General features: G+C 37.5%; 1 protein-coding gene across 1 annotated transcript in view; it reads right to left on the bottom strand.

The window, feature by feature from the left end:
- The window catches only part of RTKN2 (rhotekin 2), a 76963-nt gene extending 57482 nt beyond the window's left edge, over window positions 1-19481 (bottom strand). The window contains exons 1-2 of the mRNA XM_008955799.4: window positions 13104-19481; window positions 7185-7381 (exon numbers count right to left, since the gene is read on the bottom strand). Coding sequence (XP_008954047.2) covers window positions 7185-7381; window positions 13104-13163 — 257 coding nt within the window. The 5' untranslated portion in view covers window positions 13164-19481. The remainder of the gene's footprint in view (window positions 1-7184; window positions 7382-13103) is intronic.
- Between the last annotated feature and the right edge of the window lie 4441 nt (window positions 19482-23922).

Raw genomic sequence — 23922 nt, forward strand, 5'->3', positions numbered from 1 at the left:
CAGGAAGCAAGAGATTCTTAGTGACTATAAATGATAATAAAACATTGAATAAAAATCCAGGAATGGAGAGACTAAAGAGAGGAATGTCCTTCTTTATAGAAGAGTATCAGCCAATAAGTGTAGAAGGAATACTAGAATTAGATAATCACAGTTTTACAAACCCCATTATAAATATAATTGATTTAGGGAAGAATCATAAATGGATGATAAAGCCATTAAGTTAAAGCTCATTGGATAACAGAATAGTCACCCAATTCCAACACCCCACAGATTATTTATGAACTGCAAAGGGAAAAAACCATTTTATCATGAAGAAGAAAGCTGGCAACTGCCATCTAAAGCAAGGGTTTAAACTCAGCATTACCTGGTGGTAAGACCAGATATCATATTGCATCAATTGGGAGCATATAATGGTCCCCAGCCTCACCTAGAAAAAAATGTTTAACTTGAGTCTGATAAAGCCTTTAGACTCAATGTCCATCTATGGCAAAAACACAGAATATGAGAAAAGGTTCAATGATACTTCAAGGAAACAACCAGGCAAATGCAGAATGCAGGATATTTTAAAGGCTATATTTTAAAAATCTAGACTCTTTTTTTTTTTTTTTGAGACAGGGTCTTACTCTGACACCCAGGCTGGAGTGCAGTGGCATGATTGTCGCTCACTGCAATCTCAAGCTTCTGGATGCAAGTGATCCTCCTGCCTCAGCCTCTTGTGTAGCTGAGATCACAGGCACACACCAGCACACCTGGCTAAATCTTTCTGTATTTTTTTGTAGAAACGAGGTCTTATTATGTTGCCCAGGTTGGTCTTGAACTCCTGGGCTACAGCCATCCTCCCACCTCAGCCTCCCAAAGTCTTGGGATTACAGGCGTGAGCCACCATTCCTTGCCGAGGCTCTTCTAAGTATAAATGACAAGGGGTTTTTAGAAATAGGCAGAGTAATTAAAAGAAACTGGAGTTATAACCAAATGTACTGCATAGATCTTGACTGAATTCTGGTTTGGGGGAAAAAAAGATAAACAGTTTTCTTCTGACAACTTGGTAAAATTGAATATGGACGGGATATTAGATTATTATGGAATTACTAATATTTTGTATATAATATTTTGATTATGTAGAAGAATGTTATTTTTAAAAGATCCATGCCAAATTATTGTGGTGTGTGTGCCATGTTGTCTGCAACTTATTTTTAAATGGTTCAACAACAAAAAAGAAAAATGTGTGCATATATACACACGCTAGTATGTGTATTTGTGTGTGTGTGTGTGTGTGTGTATAGAAAAAATGGTAGAGTAGATGAAGTGAATATATATAGCAAGCTATTAACTGGACAACCTAGGGGGAGAATATACATGATGTTGATTGTACTATTCTTGTAATTTTTACATATGTAAATTTCATAATAAAAAGTTGATTAAAAAGCAAACATAGTTAGGAATAAATGACAATCTGGAACATGATGAACAGACACTTAGACCAACAAATGACAGTAAGAACCTAAGAACATAAAAGAAGGTGACAAAAAAAAAAGTAACTGGTATATAATTAACTCCTATTAAATTCTAAGCCCTATTTGCTCATCATACACATTAAGGGGATACAAGGCAAAACTTATTTATGAAGCATACATTAAATTGTTCTTAAGTAAGTACACAACACTGTTGGTGTTCTGCGGGATATAAGGTAGAAAGAAGGAGAGAACCAAGAGTTACCTCAGCTATGAGTTGCCTCTAAGCTCCAGGCACCAAATCCTCACAGTAATCCTGTGAAATTAATGGTGATATCAACTCTATTTCACTGATAAGAAGTAAGAATCAGACATTGTCCCTGTTTCCAAAAGCTTATAATTTATGAAAAGATATGTTGCTTATAAATAGCTCTATTAGAATTTAGTATGTTATAGTGAGGTATTCATGATTTGGATGGTACTAGAAGTAAAAGGAGGTAAATAGTCATTTTTTGGGTCCTTACCATGGACATAAAGGAATAATTATTTTCTGAATACAATTATCAAGGAAACTTTGAGGCAGGTGTGGTGTCCCAGAACAAGTGGGTTTTATCAAGTGAGAATGAAAGATATGGCATTTCAGTGTAAGCAAACACACTGGAGATGTGAAAATCCAAGAACTATTTTCGGGATACCAATCAAGCATTTGGCTGCAATAAATTTGTAAAGCAGAAATTGAAAGATAAGAGTGCAAGGAGTTTGGGATCAGACCACAAGGATTCTGGAATGCCTATTTCAGTAAATGGAAACCAATAGCTATTTTTTGAAAGTAGACTGAAATAAACCATCTTTTAAGTAGCCATATCCAGCCACAGCATGCAGAAAAAAAGGTACAATGATAGTTTACTAGTCAAAAGTCCAGCAAATTAACAGACTGCTATAACCAAGCCACGATACCTCTAAATTGAGGCAGTAAGCAACCTATGCACCTCATCCTAACGACCTACTGCCTACCCAATCCAGAAAGGTTTTTACATCCTGACTCCATTGGGAACTGTACAGAAGCCTGGGTATTTTGGCTTGTTCAAGCATAAAGAACAGGCAATGTACTAGGTATTTCATACCCAAACACAATTTAGAAAAAAGTTTTTGTTATATTATTGGAACAGTATGGTAAAAGAACATTTAACCAGTTGCCAATATTCTCAGGATTGTGTGGTTTTAAAAAAACAACAAATGATATTAGTGATTTCTTAACTGTGGTTCCTCATCTAAAGCAGAGTAACCACTGATTGAATTCTTCCAAGGGTGGTACAAAAGTAGCACTGTTCTATACGCAGCAGTTAAGTCAATGCATACAATGAACTTCTTAGGACATTAGGACTTAATTCTTTCCTGGAACCCGAGTTTTAGAAGGCTTTAGAATGAAGTAAGATTATTTGACTTCTTAAATAATTTCACTGGATTGAGAAATAACTTAAAACTTCTTGCAGAATGATTATGTACAGAGAGCACTTTGAGTGAAGATCTATTAGAAAAGCCCTAAAGAAATCCACAGTTTTGATTTCCTCATTTCTCTAATAAAAGCTTACTTCTTTATATGATCATTTCTATGTCTGCCTATTCTTAAATATTTTCCCTAAAAACTGGTTATTTCAATTATTTACTCTCATCTTTTTAATACCCTGCTGCCAAATAACCTTCCCCAAATACTTGTTTTTATCATACTTCTTCCTTGCTTAAAATAAAATGATAAAACATAACAGGATATAGAATATTCAAGATTTTTTAAATTCCAGAATTCAATAATTAAGAGAAACAATGTTTTTATATGAATGATGAAGAAATATAATGTGTATATGTAACATAAAAGATATTTTCACGGGTAAGCAAATATATATATAAAGCCCTGTAATAGCTCACCATGGCAGCTTGGAGCAATAGTTAAAAAAAAGTACAGGTTCTTTTTTGGACGGAGTGGGAGATGGAGGTACATGGGTTTTTAAGTCACCTGGATTCATGACCTAGCCACAAAGGCACTGTGTATCCTTAAAGAGTTACAGCCTTTAAAAGAGGTTTATATCTGATATGGTTTGGCTGTCTCCCCACCCAAATCTCATCTTGAATTGCAGCTCCCATAATCCCCATGTGTCATGGGAGGGACCATCAGGAGGTAACTGAATCATAGGGGCAGGTTTTTCCTGCACTGTTCTCATGATAGTGAGTAAGTCTCACAAGATCTGATGGTTTTATAAAGGGCAGTTCCCCTGCACATGATCTCTTGCCTGCTGCCATGTAAGACATGACTTTGCTTTTCCTTCGCCTTCTGCCATGATTATGAGGCCTCCCCAGTCATGTGAACCGTGAGTGCATTAAACCTCTTTTTCTTAATAAATTACTCAGTCTCGGGTATGTCTGTATTAACAGTGTGAAAATGAACTAATACAATATCTTTCTCCATTTTTAATGTGATATTTGTGAACATCTTACACAATGCCTGGCACCTGGAAAGGCTGTTAATTAATACCAAAGAAATTTGTAGCATTCCAGGCTTTCTTGAATCTTGCTTCCTCCTTCCTTTTCATCTTTGCCTTGATCTTCAGACTCAACACAACAGATCTTTTCCCTGCTCCTGAATAATTCATATTTATTTTTCAAAGTAAATTTTTCTTTTGCTATTTCTTTTTGAGACAGAATCTCACTCTTTTGCGCTGGCTGGAGTGCTGTGGTGCAATCACAGCTCACTCCAGCCTTGATATCCCAAGCTTGAGCAATCCTCCCGCCTCAGTCTCTTGAGTAGCTGGGAGTACAGGCACATGCCACCATGCCTGGCTAATTTTTGTCTTTTTTGTAGAGACAGGTTTTTGCCATGTTGCCTAAGCTGATCTCGAACTCCTGAGCTCAAGCAATCTGACCACCTTGGCCTCCCAAATTGTTGAGATTACAGGTGTGAACCACTTCACCCGGCCTATTTTGTAATTTTTCTTGGAATGCTGCCTTCCTCCTGCTCACCTACCTGGACTCTATCCATCCTTCACAATCTAGAAGATCCAAACCCAATTGTTCTATTAGATATTCCTCAATTCCACCATTTCACACTTATTGGATTCTTCTTTGAAAAAGTCTAGATTTAGTGTCTATACTTATTTTTTGACATCTTATCATAAAATTTAGAGAAGGTAGACTAGTGTTCTCATTAAAATGCTATTTGTTTTAACTCTGGCAGCAATATAAAACTGAGCATTTTTCCACCTTAAGGACTAACCAAACTAAGGTACAGACTGCTAAGTCTCTAAAGGCAAAATATTTGCTGAATATACAATATTGTCATATTTTGACAAATTCTGTTCTTTTAACATAGACACCCTAGCACAGTGCTTAATAAGTGTTCTGCAAGCGGTAGATATTCAGTATATCTGCATAATTTACATAACTTTCTTCAAGGAACTAAATCATTAATCTTCAAGTCATTTTTGTGTAATGACAAAGCAATTATAATTTCTAGTTACATCTGATCAGTCACCTCAGGTTATATCTTCACATACAAAATGAAGGTATAAACAAAGAATACATATAGACTATACAAGATTTTTTTAAATTCCAGCAATAATTAAGGGAAACACTGTTTTTACATGAATGATGAACAAATATATGTGTGTGTGTGTGTATAGTGACAAAGATATTCTCATCTATCACAGATAATTAGTAAAGAAACTGAAAATTATACACATTTCCAGTTAGGGATCCTAATTTTTCCCCATCACTGCTATATAAATTGAACAGGCATTAGGCTTATTTAATAGTTTTTATAAATCAGCAACTTCAGAAAAGCCACACTGCCGAATTTAAGAAACAGTCAATTCATAACTCATTATAAATATTTAAAGAGCATTAAATATGGAGGCAGATATGATCCCAAAAATAATATTCCAGATATTGTGATAGATGACATAATGTTTAGTCCCATACTTTCTAAAATCAGGGCTTCTCAAACTTTTCCATTGAAACTGCCCCTCTTGACAAAATATCCTAATAAAAAGGCTGAGAGGGAACATATATCCCCTATCCCCAGGAATAAGAAAGCAGAACCTCCAAATACTCCACTATTCTAAACTTCTCATGCTTAATCTTAAAAATTCATGCTCTAAGAAGACATGCCATATTTATTCTATGACTTTGCATCATGTACTCTCAGTGCTACAAGTTACCAACTTTGAGAAGCACTCACTTAAACCAATGTATGTCTATCTGAAAAACATTTTCCTACATTATGCTAATGGAACAATTTCATTGTATAATGCTGGAGGCATATAAGAATGAAAACTGACATTTGTTGAGTATTAAGTATGTAAAAGGCATTACATTAGGTTTTTGTATATATAAAATCTCAATTTTCAAAATGTAAATATTATCATGCCCACTGTAAGGAAGGAACTGAGGCACAAGGAGATTAAAATAGCTATCCCGGCAGGGCACAGTGGCTCATGCCTGTAATCCCAGCACTCTGGGAGGCCGAGGTGGCCAAATCACGAGGTCAGGAGATTGAAACCATCCTGGCTAACATGGTGAAACCCCATCTCTACTAAAAATACAAATACAAAAAAAAAAAATCAGCTGGGTGTGGTGGCACACGCCTATAGTCCCAGTTACTCGGGAGGCTGAGGCAGGAGAATCGCTTGAACCCGGGAGGCAGAGGTTGCAGTGAGCTGAGATCACACCACTGCACTCCAGCCTGGGTGACAGAGCGAGACTATGTCTTTAAAAAATAAATAAATAAATAAAAGCTATCCCATGGCAATATAGCTAATAAGGTTGGCTACTTTGTATCCAGGTCTCTATTACATTACATCCTCATCAAAATTTTATTTTTACAGAAATCTCAGACTCGGACTGGTGTTTTTAACTTACTTTTCAAGAATTTAATGATGCTATGCTCAGCCCAACAGTCACTATTGTCTAACAAGAAACTCTTCCCTTGTGTCAGAGCTGTGAATCAACAAAGGGGAATGTAAGACTGTTTTTATTTAAAATACACCAAAATCCAGCCTCTAAATTGAACCAATTCTTAGGTTCAAGTAAGATTTGGCATTGTAAAAAGATAGGATATAAATTTCATATACAAATCATAGATCTAATCTAAAAGAACAGCATGAGATGACAGAACACATGAGCAGAAGTTATTAATACTTAGCAAATCTTAAATCTCATTAGCTTCCATCACTTGTTGCATGAATGTCCTTGAGGTTTTTTGCCTCTCTGGGACTTATGTTCACCATATCAAGAGATGGGCTAGCAGATTTTTAAGTTCCTTTCCATTCATAAGGTTTTATCTCCTTATAATTTTGCTGCTCACTCATCTCAATTTCTATACTTGAGTTTCCATGTCTCACAGCTAGTACCTTTATATTAGCATATTTCTAAGCAATTAATTTTCTTACTCTACATTTCTATCAATATTGGTACTTTCTTCTTAAAATGCTCCCTCAGTCATTGCTTCTGGATAATTTTCATTTTATAATTACATATTGAACACAACAGCCCAATAAAAGCTGCTGCCTAAGTTCACTCTGAGCTGTGTCGGCAAACTGTTTATGATGTCAGCTGCTACTTCAGTGTATTTGTTTTTTAAAACAGTTTGGTGATTTGACATTGGTACTTAAGCTTAAATTATACTATGTTTTAAATTTACATATTTAAGTACATTAAAAGCCACAGGTAAACTATGTTACTAACCATCTTCCAGTCTGATTTGCAATCTGTTCTTCTAATTTCTGTAGCTCCGATGTATAGGCCATTAGTCGAGCATTGCACACCATGAGATTCTTAACTGCATGTAAAACTTGATCTTTCTGAGTGCTCAGAGAAAGGAGTTTCCATATTCCTTCTCGCATTCGAATTTCTAAGTCTATTTTTTCTTGAATGTTGCAGTCCTAAAAAAAAAAATGCATCTTGAAAATATAGCAAAAACCCAAAATTACATCTTAACCCATAATAGATCGAAAATAGATATCATAATTGTATACCATATTGAGAAAGCAACAAAGTTTTAATATATGTAGTGTAAAAATAGCTATTTTAAAATGCTCTTTGCAATTCTTAACTTCTTGCTTCATTAGGAAGTCTTTACAATCTAAAGAAACGGAATAAACGAACATAAACAAAGGTGAGAAACATTATGTGTTCTTATAACTATACGAAGTTTCATAGCATCCCTCCAAAATTTATGTCCATCCAGAACCTCAGAATGTAGCCTTATTTGGATACAGGGTTTTGCAGATGTAATTAGGTAAAATGAGAACATACTGGATTAGAGTGGGTCCTAAATCTAATGACTAGTGTCCTTAAAGAAAGGTCCCATGAAGACACAGTCACATACAGAGAGAATGACATGTGAAGACAGAGACTATTATGTCTATAAGCCAAAAAAATACCAAGGATTGATGGCAATAATCAGAAGCTGGAAAAGGCAAGAAAAGAATTCTTTCCTAGGGCCTGCAGAGGAGCATGACCCTGCCAATTCCTTGATTTCAGACGTCTGGCCTCCATAAGTTTGAGAATAAATTTCTCTTGTTTTCACCCACTCAGTCTTGGTCATTTGTTATAGCAGCCTTAGAAAACATACAATAACTAATGTGAACAATATATCACACATATATATTATATACATTGTATTAAGAGATGGCAGTGTGGTTGATGACAGTGAATTAACCAAGAAAAACATTCTGAAAAAGCAGATACTGAGTAAAGGAGCCAAGGTTTAGTAGCAGGGAGGAAACAGCCTATTTGTAACAGTAGGCAGTGTAAATACAATCTCAGAAGCAAGAGAGTGAAAGCGCTGTACACTGAAAATGTCAGAAGCCTTAGCTATCTGGAACAGAGCTTTAGAATACAATTCTGGACATACCATTTATTTTAGTTTTAGGGTTCACCATGAAACTACTAAGTATTTTATTGCTGAAAGTCTTTTATTCCATATAATTATCTTTTAATGGCCTGATTCTACATATAAGTTTCACACGCAACATTAAAATTCTACAAACTGAATGTACAGTTCTGATTTAATTCACAATGACTTTATAAAAATTATAAATCAAAGGTACTCTTTATTGTATCACAAACATGTAATGTTTCTGGTATGTCTATTTCTAAAACATAAAGTGACCACCCTAGTTTCTATGGCAAAAAAATAAAGACTATAATTTACCTTCTGAATGGATCAAAATGTAAATTTAAAAATGTAAATGAAATCTAATACCAAAAGGGCTATACAACCTTTTCAAAAAGAAAAGATGAAAGTTAGGAGAGCTAATAGTTTTTGAAGACTACCCCAAAAGACAAACTACAGTAGATGATTTAACTTGACTATCCAAATCAATCAACTGTACTATTTACACACAGAAAACAGCTCTGTTTAATTACCTTCTGTAATTACATCATGTAATCACCACATAAAAACCTTCTCATATAGTGTTGTAACTCAAAACTGGTGTACTATATAAATGTAGTCATTTGCTGGTTTTCCTTCATTACACATGACTGAATTTCAACAACTCCATTTCATCTTTTTATGACTTACTAGCCCCAAAGTAAATTCTTCTTCAATGTAATTAGCAATTAATTATAAGAATTATCTATGTGACCCATATGTCTATAGAAATAAACTCTGGCAGACTGACTATATTAGGGAGTGCACATAGGGAGCAACCTAAAGCTGGGATGAATAGCTTTACCCCACAACTCAAATATAAACAAATACCATCTGGTGCCACTAAATTCAATTTTGGTTTTAAATGATGCAATGAAACAGGCAGTTGAACTAGCACAGTGGTTCTCAAAGCTGGCTGCATATTAGAATCATCTAAGGCAGAGAGGAAGGGCCTTATAGAAGTACCTAAACCTGTGACCTACGCCAAACCAATCAGGCTCTCTGGAGGTGGGGCTTGAGCATTTTTTTTTTTTTACAGTTCCTCTGGTGATTCAATGGTCAGCTAGGGTAGAGAAGCACAGCTGGACTATTTGAAATTCCACAGCAATCTTGAAACTTGCAACAACCTTAAAGAACCAGCAGGTGGCTACAGCCACATTAAGGAATCAGTTTGTGTTTCTATCACATAAATGAAGAGTATCTTCTCACCATCACTTATAATGAAGACTCCATAAAACTATAGAAGCTTGGGAAATAGTAGAGAAAGAAAATGTAAAGTCAGGATTAAAAAAAAAATGTACGTGTAAAAAGTTTGAAGATGATGTAAGATTAAAGTACTATTTATTAAGGAAATGAGGTGTATCTAACAGATACTACTATTAAGATTTTTTCCTTTAGAGCAAGGGTCAGAAAACTATGGCCTGGCTTTGTAAATAAAGTTACACTGGAGCACAGACTCACTCATTCATATTGTCTATGGCTCCTTTAAGCTACAAGGGCAGAGTTGAGCAACTTCAACAGAGACTGAGTGGCCTGCAAAGCTGAAAATACTTACTGTTTGCCCCTTTATAGAAATAGTTTACTGACCCATAATCCAGCCAAATTAACATACACAGTAAACTATAATCTTACCTCCCTCACTGAGGCAGGTCTCAGGCAAATGTCAGTTAAGTGGATCCCAGAAGGCTAACATAAGCAGGATGAATTGTTAAGTGTACATATGGTTTTCAATGTATTCTGAGCTGTTGTTGTTTTTTTTTTTTTTAAGGCTACTGTTTTAGCCAGTTTTGTATTTCCCATGCAACTTCTTTTAGTACACATCTACACTTTACATGCAGAAAAAGCCTCTCTGGTTAAGCAGTGCTAGCTCTAGCAAGGAAGGGTTTATGGAACCAAAACTCTTTAGAGTTGTCTTTAGTTACTAAGGGTATACAATGCATCAGGGGTAAGGGTTGATGTCTAGTGCTATCCCCAGCAAGAATAATGATCATGTAATAAGGGTACTGATTGGGCATTCAATAGTGATGTTTATTAACCTCAAAGAAGAGGAGTAGGGAATGGAAAATCATCAGTGTCGCTCCCTCAGCCATAATGGCTTGGCCAGGTAGAGTCAAGGCTGATTAGGACCAAAGACAAAAGCTGGTCTCCCTGTAACCATTCCTTTTAGGATTGTTTGAATGCCAGTCTCCAGGAACAGCAGAGAATGAGGTAAGGCCATCATACTCTTATTTCTTTTCCAATTTTCTGAGTAAGGGCTTGCCTCTAATCAAGTCAAACAGAAGCCGGTGTCACTGTCCTGACGCTATAAGTAGTTAAAGTCAGGCTGATAAAAATATATGGACAAGGCTATGAATGAAATAGGAGCATACCTTAAAAATAGAAATTTAGGTTAAGTAGGAAACAGAAACCTACTAGGTTTTAAGAGCTAGCCTAGCATGAAGGAAGTGCAAAGAAAATGGCTTTATTGTTGGTATTAAAAACTGACTAAAAAAACCTGAAGTTGAACTCCTGGTAAGACAACTGCAGTAATCAAGACAGAAACTATGATTCACCTAATGGATATAGTTAAGCCATGTTAACAAAGACCAAGGTGAAGAAGAAAAGAGTAAATACAGTACGTTCTCATTTTGCTAAAAGAAATTGTGTGGATTTTAAGAATTGTTTATGTACAGAAAAAAGTCTGGAAATTGTTAACAGCGGCCATTCTGGGGAATGGAACTGGAGACCGAATTCTTAAATTCATGTTTCTGTATATGTTGACTTTTCTGCAATGAGATAGTATTACTTTTTGAATTTTATTTTTATTAAGATGCCAAAAGCTTAAACATTTGTAAGAAAAGTAGGGGACTGCCCTAACCACTCAGATGAATAGGACAAAGGATAATAACAACAATAGTCATCTCTGAAGCACATCCTGAGTGCTAGGTGCTGTGATAAGTACTTTAGAGAGGTTCTCCAATTCCAACAGCTGTCTGGGATAGGCGGAATACCCAAGCTACAACTGTGGAAACTGAAACTTAGAAAACAGAGATAACTTATTCAAGGTTGCACAATAAGAAGAGTTTGGTTTGACCTGAATCTGACTCCAAAGCCAATACTCTATGCTGTGAGGAGTCGCAGAGGACTCCAGGGTTTCAGTAGAGGTGTTTGACTAATGTGTGACCACCTCAAAATCTTTGGCCTTATCTCGATTACATGGCAGCTTCGTTCATGCATCAAAGGAAATACCAAATAAAAATTCAGTGTTAGTCAAGTATAAAATTATCTGACCGACTCTCAATGTTCCTGTTAGGTTGAAACCTACTACTATTTTGTGTTTTTTCTTCAAATCCAAACTGAGGAAGTAATTCCACATTTCAATCATTTTGATTTTGTCCTGCCTAAGAAATTAAGTATTGTATCTTCCCACATGTAAATAACCCAGCCTTTATGTATATTTAAACATTTATTTTCATTCCATGCAACTAAACTTCAAGATTTTATCCTCTTGTCGCTTCTGTACCATTCCTATTCTTGCAGCCTGCAGCTCAATAAATACACCTGGACAGCTACACCTACACCTATATGATACGTGCAAGAACATCAATAGAATGGCAATTCACTATAAATCAAGATTTTGTTAGCAATCAGGACAGCCAAAGTACATAACAGGACAGGACTGAAAAAAAGTACATCAAAATCTTTGAAATTTTTGAAAATGCTGGCATAAAACAGCGTAAGTATTACTGATAAAGACACTGGACTTCTTTTGCATAATGAATCTTAATGTCTTGCTTTATTTTTCACAGTATTATTGAAAACTAATAATTTTGTGTCTGCTAAGGAAATCCCAGATTTTTAAACAAAGATATCAGGTGCCTCCATATGAATGAAATTGCAAATATTCTACCAATTTTGACCTACAAAACTGGCAATTTCATATGGCTTAACCTATTTCTGAAGTAGGTAAAAGAAGGTAGAGATTAAAATAGAAGTGAAGGTCCAGCTTAAAGACATCAGAGTTTTCTTTTAAGACCCTAAAGTTATGGTTAAGAGTGAAAAGTGGTAACATTTTAATAACTGATGCTGCCAAGAAATAATGTTGGTCTAGTAAAAAGTAAAATAAAAAGGTTTCTAACGCATTTTACATGGCTCAAAAGCAAACATCAAACTTCTATCCAATGTCACGTGTACTCCCTCTTTCCTTTCAAATAATTTGAGAAAGAACCCAGTATCAAACCTTCAACTATTTCTAAAGTGCAGAGGTTGCTGTTTGCCTCTACTCCGCTCCGACCCCCCTCCCCCCAACCAGTTCTGTGTTGTGTGTAGACATCGCTCCATTACTGTGCTTCCCATTAAATCCGTAATAAGCCAGCTGTCCACTGGCTTCGCTGGGTTTCTTGGGAATCGAGGGGCTCCCATTTCCCCGGCATCACCTACACCTGCAAAAAGATAGGCGTCCAAAGCCTGGGGAGGGCAGCGGACAGGTGCGCCCGCAAACGCGCGCCTGGACCCCGGCACCGCCTTCCCAATCCGGACCTCAGCTGCCTGAGAAACTCGGGGGTTCCGATGTCCAGGCCCTTTAGAGCCCCAAGAGCGCAGTCTCCTAATCCCTCCCTTTGTTTCTGGCCACCGCTGAAACAGAGGAGCGGGGGAGAGGCTTTCCCGACTCCTCCACAAAGCAAATGCGCGAGGAACAGAACCCCGGCTCCCTCACCTTCCGCGGCAGGGTCCCTCCCGCAACTCACCTGCTGGGTGGGAAGCCCCGCCAGGCCGAGCGCAGGACCCCTCAGGCTCGGCCCCTCCATCTCCAACGCGAACTGTCCGGGCCGTCGCCACTCCTTCAAAGGGAAGATTTGAAAAGCCCGCCCCTGGCAGGAGCCGCAGAGGACGCCAACCGCCCGGCCGTACCAAGTCCCAGTCGCAGGGGCCGGGGGCGCAGGAGGAGCCGGGCCGAAGCGCACGCGCAGTGGGCGCGCCTCGCGCTCTGCAGCTCCCGCCGCCGGAAGTTGCCGAGACCCCAGGCTCTAGCGCGGCGGGGCAGGGGAGAGGGCGGCGGTGCCGGACTTAAGGCCCGGACAGGGATGTGGGCGGGCCTGGGACGGGAGTGGGAGGGGCCGCGGGGAAAGCTTCGGCGGCGGAGCGCACCTGTCCCAGCTCAGGTTTCTGGCTGGTGGTTTTCGTGGCACGCCCTTTGCACTGGGAGCTTTCTGCCCGCATCCCACCGAAGGCCTTCCAAAGTGATCGTAGCTGGACAGACTCGAGGCTGCAGTCCCTGTACTCCCAGACAACTCAGGAACCCACAGTGTCACTAAGAGCCCACGGTCTCGTTCCTAGAGAACCAATAACATTACTCTCAAACACAGCGCTCGCTGTCTCCTCTCACCTTGCCCAGCGTTGTCACCAGGGTCACCCAGATATCATGGTTTTATTCATCAGGTTCGTGAGATACTATGTCAGGCATTTCACAAGGTCTTGTCTTTGCCCCCAGTGTTTATAATCCCAGATGTTCCCCGCCAACTACTCTGTCCACTTACTTTGTTTTCTTGCGAAGGATTTCTTTCAGCTCTCTCGCCCTCTCTTTCCCTCTCCAACATCTAAGGGGACAGCAAAATGGGGTACTATTTCTCAAGAGCCTCATTTCTTGCTGCCCTAAAGATTAGCACAAAGACCCATTTTAATTCATGGATTTTGTTAATTATAAAGGGAAACATGGGATTTTTAAAAATCAAAATGAAAGCAGCAAAGATATCACACCCTTGAAAAGTCCTTAAAATTCATTGTCCCTAGTTTATCTTTATTTCCCCCTTGAAAAGGCAAGAGGAAGCCTCTTCTTGAAGAGTCTACCAAATCAACCCTCCAGCCCTCATCGCCTAGAAACCCTTGGGCATTTTTCCTCCATAAATAGGTGCCCATGTTTTTTCATTTGCCTGGGACAGACCCTGTGTGGGTCTGTTGTCCCAATGTTGCACCAATCTTGCACTTATCCCGTAGTGGATATTATGTGGTCATTTTAACTGCAAGACCCTTTTAAAAGCAGTTGGTTTGAGAATATACTTTAAAAATATAATGGATACCCTTCCTCAAATAGGTAAAATGCCTCTTTAAGACCTTTTGGACTAGGTGATACTAGAAGCTTCCCAGTTGGGAATGATGGTCCCCTTGCATTATGAATGACCCATATCCTTACAACAATAAAATATGTGTTCAAAATTATCAACACGGAGCTCACCTCATTTTCTACAAACACAGGTCTGAATTTCAGAATCATTATGTGCCCTTTCCTCCAATGCACATCTCTCTCTTATGCTACCACTTTGTGGTGTAATTATCCCCTACTCAGTATGAGGCTGCATGAGCCTAGCTGTAGTACCTGACTCAAAAGAAAAACACACCGCGAGCCCATCATCAGACACATAGTACTTACAACACATACAGCTCTCAGATGCAGCTCAAAATACATGTAGAAGCCAGCACTTCATTAAAACAGAGGTGAGTCAACCAGTTTAGAATTGGACACTGATAAAGGAGTATTTGATGAGTTAAAACCAGATATTTAACTGGAGATACATTTATTTATGATACTAGAAGAAAGAGATTAGGCAAGATCATATTTAGTAATTATCTGTAGAATACAGTTGTTACAAAAGACCTTTCTCTTTGGAGAAGAAGTTATGATGTGGTCCTGTTTTTATTATACACCGGGAGAGGTCCCCAGGAAGTGCTTAAGTACTTAATTATTATATGATGATTAAAATACCTTGGAGTAGGACTTATGTTTCCTTATTTATCCTCAAGTCCTTACTTGTTACTGCTAATTTCATCAGACACAGTTTTCTCTGGTGTATGTAATGCACATAAAATATAATCATCCATGGAAACTACAAAATTTAAAGAGTTCATATGCAGTGGCTTCATTAGCTTGAGGATTTCTCTATCGATCTATTTATTTTACAGTTCCCAGAAAGTGAGAAGTACTACGTTTTACCATCTCAAATATCTGAGAGAGAACATTTGGGCATCTCTTAACCCATCATCCCTGGGCTCTTACAGAAGGTCTATATCCACCGAACTGCCCAGATGTAGTAGCTTCAGCTAGAGGATGAGTGATGGAATTACTGTCCTACCAATATTACTTCTCACTATAAGGTCAATATTTAATACTAATTAAAAAAAACATATATTAGTTATCCCTAATATAGCAGATAGTATTATAATAAATTAAAAACTACAGAAGCCAATCTAGATAATACCAATAGATGCCAAAGTATATTTTTCTTCTCTTATTTTCTGTATTCTTGTTTTAAACTAAGAGGCTAAAGGAAAAGAAAACACTGAACTTAAAATCAGCTCTCTGTTACACAACAGATCCATTATTTTGAAAAATGTGGTTTGACACAGAACAGATAACTTGTGATTTTGAATATCCTCCTAGCCTCTCTTATAAAAAAAAAAGTCCTCTTAAAAATTCTCTTGGTGCTTTCTTTTACTCATCTGTTCATCTTGTAGATAATCTGTTTAGGTTGAACTGAATAAATTAAAGCTATATTTTGAATTATATATGGAAGAAACAGAGAGAAAGAAGGAACTGAGGTCAAGGTGCTAAGCAGAAGTGCAGCATTTTCTTAAATGAATGTCTATGAATAGCTGAAGCATCACATAATCAGAAGGATGCTATGGAATGTGGAGTCTGAGGATTTATTAGCCCGATTACCTTGGGCAAGCCACTCAGTTTTCTTATCTATAAAACAAATATAATAACACCCATCTTGTTTTTTAAAGTTGTTGGGAGACTCAGATAAGATTTTTGAGAGTGCTTTGTAAACTGTCCCACAAAAACAGGAGTTGTTACTACTGTAGGAAGAAAACATGAGTACCGAAAGGCAACTGTAAAGTACCTATAGAACTATGAGAACTGAATGAGAAAAATTTATGTGAATTGGATATATTCAAGATATATCACCTACCACTGCTAAATAATATGCTATATATAAAGAACTCCTATAAATCAATAAAAATTCAACTGGAAAATGGTCAAAAGGTATGGTAGGCATATTATAGGAGAGTAAATCCAAGTGACAAATAAAATAGGAAAGGTTGCTTAACCTTATTATTAGTCTGTAAACTGCAGATTAAGATCCCAAAGAGATATTTTACAGTCACTATTGAGAAATATTAAGAAATCTGATAATACTAGGGGTTGGCAAAGATGCAAGTCCAAGAGATGTTATATGCTGGTGGAGGAGATAGAAATATGTCCAATCACTTTGGAAAAAACAAATTTAGAACTGTCTTGTAAAGTTGAAAATGTGTTTACCTAGCAATTCTCCTCCTTGGTATGTATCCTGTGGGAAATTCTTGCAAATTTGTATAGGCAACATTGCTTATCATAGCAAAAGTATTTTTAAAATCCAAATGCTCATTTCAGGAGCATGGATTAATAAATTGTGATTTACCCAGTAGAATGTCACGTATCTTTTAAAAAATAAGCCATAATTATGTTTAGTAACATACACATAACTAAATCTTAGAAATACTGAATGAAGAAAACTAGTTGCAGAAGAGTACGCAGAATATATAATCTTTGTAAACTTGAATAACAAGAGACTCTAAACAACACATTGTTTAAGGAAACAGGTGTGTGATAAAAGTTTATTCTTAACAGGAAAGGAATGCTAAAAACAAAATTCAGGCTAATGGCCAGCTTTGGAAGGAAGGCAGGAGAACAGGATAGTCACAGAGCCTGCAGATATAGAGCTACTTACTTGTCATGTTTTAGTTCTTAAGTTGGGTGATGGGTTCACCAGTATTAATTGTAATGTTTACCTGGTAACTTACATATATAACATATATTTAGTATGCATCAAACCTTTCATAATAAGAAATTTTTAATATGTAAAAAGGTCCTTGTAAATGTTAAACAATAGTGATAACGTGTGGGTTTTTTATAAAACTAATAATACATATTATTATAATATAATAATACATGTTTTAAAACTAATCAAACATATTTTGGCTTACAGAATTTGACTTGACATTTGATCCATTACCTTTGTATTTTTATTATGTGAAAGCATGGAAAGCACAGCTGTAATGCATTGGTACCTATAACCAGAAAAAAGATGCTGAAGAATTGGCTATGTAGATTTATTTGTGCACACTTAAGAACCACTGCTTGGGAGAAGTAAGGGGTAGGAGTCTGGCAGAATTTGCAAGGGATGAGAGCTCTTGTCAGCAGACGGGAACAAAATTAAGTGCAATTTAAGTTATTACTGTCAGTGTGACCTACATATTACATACAATCCTGAGGAAATTCAAGTGACATTATAATCAGAATGCTCTTTACTCACCAAGCAAATCAGTCACAGGAATTAGTTGTATAACTTGAATCGGTGGTTCTTAAATTGCGGGACACAAAGACTTTGCAAGGCCTGAGTATATGTAAAGGTCTGACTGTTTAAAGGAACGCATTGTTAAGATTTTCGACTTAGGTTCCCTCATTCTGAAATTGATTGGCCTAACAACTTACCTGCTGTCTAGGCCTCCCCTTGGTCCCCCTTTCACAATCACCTTTTCCCATTTGACAAAAGAAAGCCATCACTTCCACCCATTGCATTGTCCTGGAATATAAAAACCATCTGGAGGTCAAAGGGACCGTTAAAATTATTGGTATTGGGCCGGGATTAGTGGCTCAGGCCTGTAATCCTGCACTTTGGGAGGCTGAGGGGATGGATCACCTGAGGTCAGGAGTTCAAGGCCAGCCTGGCCACCATGGTGAAATCCCATCTCCACTAAAAATACAAAAATTAGCTGGGTGCGGTGGCAGGTGCCTGTAATCCCAGCTACTCGGGAGGCTGAGGCATGAGAATTGCTTGAACCCGGGAGGTGGAGGTTGCAGTGAGCCAAGATCACGCCACTGCACTCCAGCCTGGGTGACAGAGTAAGACCCTATCTCAAATATACGTATATATATATATTGGTATTGATTCTACATTAAGTAATAGTTACCTATGAATACATAACTAATTGGAGGAAAAAGGGTTCATCCAACATATGATATGTGAAGATGTATAAAATTTCAATTTATATACATATGTTTGTTGCAGAGAAATATTATAAGATGAGCAGTAAAGACTTCTCTTGCATAAACATATTTTATTTTAGCATAAAATTCTGTGGGGGAAGTGGAATAAAAATACAAGTTCAAGTAGGAAAAGAAATAATGTACAATTTCCAGCATAAAATTGTTTATATATTTTTTACATGGATACATGGATGATGCTGGATGGATATCAACTGTTAACATTTTAGATTCCACTGGATACATTTAATAAATAGAATTTTTGAAATTTGAAATTTTAATTATTTTCAATATACCCACAATTACATCCTTTGTAACTATTTAAATGTATGGTAAAACATGACAAATGCCACCTTAAAAATATGTAAGGGGTAAAAAGATTTTTAAAATTATTTTAAAATAATGAAATCATGTCATTTGTAGCAGCAACATGGATGGAACCGGAAGTCGTTCTGTTAAGTGAAATAAGCCAGTCACAGAAAGACAAATACTGCATGTTCTCATATGCTGGAGCTAAGAAACTATCTCATGGAGATATAGAGAGTAGAATGATAGCCAGGTGGGATGGCTCATTCCTGTAATCCCAGTGCTTTGGGAGGCTGAGACAGGAGAATCACTTGAGCCCAGGAGTTCCAGATCAGTTCTGACAACAAAACAAGACTCCGTCTCTAGAAAAAAAAAAAAAAGTAAAGAAATTAGTTGGTTGTGATGGCACACACCTGTGGTCCCAGCTACTCAGCAGGCTGAGGTAGGAGGATTGCTTGAACCTGGGAGGTTGAGGCTGCAGTGAGCCATGATCATACGACTGCACTTCAGCCTGGGCCACAGAGTGAGACATTGTGTCAAAAAAGTATTTATATATATATAAAATATATATACATGAGACAGAGACAGAGACAGAAAGAGGGAGAGAGAGATATCAGAGGCTGGGAAGGATGTGAGGATAGAAAACAGTAGGAAGTGGGAATGAAAAGAGATTGGTGAATGGGTACAAAGATACAGTTAAGCAGAAGAAATAAGTTCTAATGTTTGATAGCAGGCTAGGATGACTGTACTTAGTAATAATATTATGTATATTTCAAAGTAACTAGAAAAGAGGACTTGAAATGATACCAACACATAGAAATGATAATGCTCAGGTGATGGAGACCCCAAATACCCTGACTTGATTATTACAAATTCTATGCATATAGAAAATATTTACATGTACCTCATATATATGAAAATATTACATATGAATAGAAGAGAAAATATTTTAGGGGTATTTGCATAAAAATGTTTGAAAAGTGCTGATTTAATTATCTGATGGCACCCACAACAATACCCAGATGCATTGATATACAGCAGAAGGTCCACTTGCAGATGGAGCCAGACCTCCTTCCTCAAATTCCCCTCTGACCATTTCCTCCACTGTCTGCAATCCCTCATATTCTCTCACATGGCCCTCTAGTTTCCAAGCCAGTCTCAGCTCCTTTCTTAGGTAATTTTTTTTCTTTAGATGGATTAATATTATGAATTAGGCTAAGGACAGATTCCTCTTTTCCTGCTTTAGTTCTGGAAATGTTCTTTTTGTAGATATTTACTACCTTTTTCTCCTGAGGAGTATCTTGGCTATTATTGTGCTTTTGCTCTTTCACATGAAATTTTGATTCAGCTCCTCAAGTTTGAAGGAACAAAACAGAAGCGTGTTGGAGTTTTTGTATGAATTGCATTGAATTTAGAGAGAAATTGTTTATTTAGGATATTGGGTATTCCAATCCATGAACATCATGTATGTTGCAAATTTAGATTTTCGTTTGAGGTCTTTTGATGAAGTTTTGCAGTTTTTTCCACATAGGCCTATGCATATCTTTAGTTCCATGTATTCTTGGGTTCCTTATATCTCTTCTTGCTATTGTAAATAATACTTAAAAAACATATCTTCTGTTTGTGGCTGGTGTATAGAAATAAAACTGATTTTTATCTGTTGGTCTTATATCCAAGTGCCTTGCTAAATTTGCTCATTATTTCTAATAAATCATCTATAGGTTTTTTAGGTATATTCTGTATGAAATCAAGTGTGAATAATAACACTTTTGTTTCTTTTCTGATTCTCATATTTCTTTTTACTTGACTTACTACATTGGCTAAGGCAGCCAATACAATATTAAATGGAGGTGGCATTCTTGTTTTATTCCTGATTTTAATCTTTATCTCACTAAGTACACATCGTTTACCTTGCAGCTTTGGGTTTAAGCCTTTCTTAATCTATTGCCTTTATCTCCTAACTTTTCTTTTATATTCTCTACTTTCTGGACTCTTCTTGCTGAATTCGGAGTATTTTTCCATCTTCTCATTTTTTTCTTTTATCTGTGTCCAATTTTCTCTTAAATCCACCCACTGAGTTTTTTATTTCAACCATTAATTTTTTCATTTATAACAGTGCTGTTGTAATGACTTTTACAAATCTCCCTGGTCATTTTGAATAATCTTTTGTTACCTGTTCATTTCTGTGATTCTTCTATTTTTTTAGGTCTTTTTCACAATTGTTCTACATTCTGTTTCTCATCATTATAATATTTGTAGTGCTTAAGGATATTAATTTGATGTTATTTCCACCGACATTTACTCACGTTGATTGATTTCCTTGAGATTTGTAATCATTGACTGGGTGTTCATTTTTACCTAATCCAAGCTTTCTTACGGGGGGGATTTACATATGCTTTTACTGGGAATCATAGGCTCTAGATGCCTGAGACCAGTTAACTCAGGTTTCTAAGCACAATATAAGAATCTCAGATGCAGGTCCTTCCACTTGCCATTGGCAGAGCAAAAACCATTTGTGTGTGTGCACCTGCATTTGTGCACTAGTAACTTCCAACTGTGGTTTTCACTCAAGTTTTTTGATTGGTTGTTTTTGTTGTTACTCTATTTCTAGTTCCTTAAAGGTGTTTATTTTTTCCTGAGATCCCAGCAATGCTATAAAAGTTATATTTATGTGAAATATATCTATTTTACAAAAAATTATTCATCAGTGAGAGGAAACATTATTCATAAAGTCCACTGAACCTGTAATATAGAAGTCCACAGAAGGCCAGGGGCGGTGGCTCACGCTTGTAATCCCAGCACTTTGGAGGCCGAGGCGGGCGGATCATGAGGTCAGGAGTTCAAGACCAGTCTGGCCAACATAGTGAAACCCCGTCTCTACTAAAAATACAAAAAATTAGCCAGGTGTGGTGGTGTGCACCTGTAATCCCAGTTACCCAGGAGGCTGAGGCAGGAGGATGGCATGAACCCGGGAGGCGGAGGTTGCAGTGAGCTGAGATCACACCATTGCACTCCAGCCTGGGTGACAGAGCGAGACTCTGCACTGCCCCCCGCCACCGCCCCCCAAAGAAAAGAAGTCCATAGAAACTGCTAATGCAGAAATTCACAAGAAAGGATAGTTTAATACCAAAATATAATAAGTACATAATTATACATAAAATGTAAGAATAAAGAACTGTCCTTTAAATTGCACTCATTTGGTTTTAAGGGAAACTCACCACGTTATATTTTTCTCCTGCAGATGTAGCTGCCTAAAAAAGCTGGTCAGTGTCCCAACAGGGTCGGATTCCTTAATGGTCACTTTGAATATATTCCATTTTGAGGAAAATGGAAAAGCAAGAATTTTTCAGATGGTAGAACAAAGTGCTATGAAGAACAATGGACTGGGGAGTGTTCTCCAAGGTCTAATCAAGAAACCTTTCTTTCCTTTTGGGATAGAGGATCGTTAAAATTTCTACTTGCTGAGATTTCAGTTACTACAGACCAGCACTGCTGTGTCTCCCCTTCTTCTCCTTTCTAAATGGGAAGAGTTATATGGAGGTTATCCTGAACATGTATCCCCAGTATGTATTGGATGTATGTGGGGCAGATAACTTGCCCTTTTTGTTCAGAGGTTTCCGGTTCAAGAGGACTCCCATCCTCACATGAAGCACATTGCTCCCTGAGGTAAGGACTACAGTGTATTACCAAAGATCCTTCTTTTTGAGCTTGATGCCCTTACCACATGGGACTTTTGGGTTTTCTCCTTCCCGGAGTGCATATTTCCAACAGGAAAGAGAGTGGACTGAATACTTAGTGCCTAGGAAGACTATTGTAATCAGTGACACAACATAGTTCTGGATCGGTTTACTTCCTCATAGGTTTGCCTGTTTGAGGTCAGCCTTGACCATGAGACTTGCTTTCTTTGCTGAACCATGAGCAGAAGGGTCTGTGAAGCAGCTGTAAGAGCAAGTGTTTGACTTGCTGTCATTTCTTCCCCCTGTGTCCCAGTGACAGGCAACTTTCCAGATTGTAGATGGTATAATATTGCATGGTTCAGAGTGAGATAACTAAAGAGAGCGCCCACCTGTCTTGTGCTGAACACACATTAACAGCAATAAACATATCTTTGTTATTTTGAGCATTAAATAATCTTTGTTATTTTTAGCATTATTTTGAGCCTCTGAATCTGGGAATTGTTTGATGCTACAGTGTTACTTAGCTTGTTCTGGTTTGATGCAAGCACCAAACTGGAAGACAGAGGACTTAAATTATAGTCTCAGTCCTGCCATCTGATAGCCATTTGGCAAGTCACTTGACGTCTGTAAAGCTGAGTTTCTTAATCTGTAATATACAACTAATAATCCTTCCTCTGTCTGCTTCATAGGCTTGTCTTGGGTATCCAGCATATATGAAAGTATTTGAAAAATGTAGGGCATGTACAAATATCTGCCAGCAGTGTCATTAACATTGAATTGGTTTATTCCATCTATGTAATGCCAATCCCCAAAAAGAAAACATTAGAGAAGTTATGAAAACTAAAGATTTAAATCAGATAACGGTGGAATGAAAGACTTGATAAGTTCAGCATGAAGTAGAGATATTTCCATCTAAAATATTTCAATGACTATGCACACCCTATTTTATAACCATAAATTTCTTTAAAGAGTCATTAATGTTTTTGAAATCCTATTGTAAGTTAAAAGTTATGACTAACAAAGCCAAAACCAAAGGTATTTTTAGAAGAAAAAAAGTTTATTTTGGACTTAGAAAATACTGTATTTTTCTTTTGTGTGATATCAAAGTGAAGCTTGATTGAGTTGGCTTGCTTACTACACATTCCAGAGTCAAATCTACTAAACTGCTATGTTTTCAAACTCCATCTGTCTTTCTCTCACCCCCAAATTCCGAGCACCTAGGGGTTGATCCTCGCCTTCCAGTGAAATCACCACATTAGAAAGAACAAATCATAGGCCGGGCACAGGGGCTCATGCCTGTAATCCCAGCACTTTGGGAGGCCGAGGCGGGAGGATTACGAGGCAAGGAGATCGAGACCATCCTGGCTAACAAACATGGTGAAACCCCGTCTCTACTAAAAATAAAATTAGCCGGGCGTGGTGGCAGGCGCCTGTAGTCCCAGCTACTCGGGAGGCTGAGGCAGGAGAATGGTGTGAACCCGGGAGGCGGAGCTTGCAGTGAGC

This window comes from Pan paniscus, chromosome 8 (assembly GCF_029289425.2).
Source record: "Pan paniscus chromosome 8, NHGRI_mPanPan1-v2.0_pri, whole genome shotgun sequence".
In the NCBI taxonomy this organism is placed as follows: domain Eukaryota; kingdom Metazoa; phylum Chordata; class Mammalia; order Primates; family Hominidae; genus Pan; species Pan paniscus.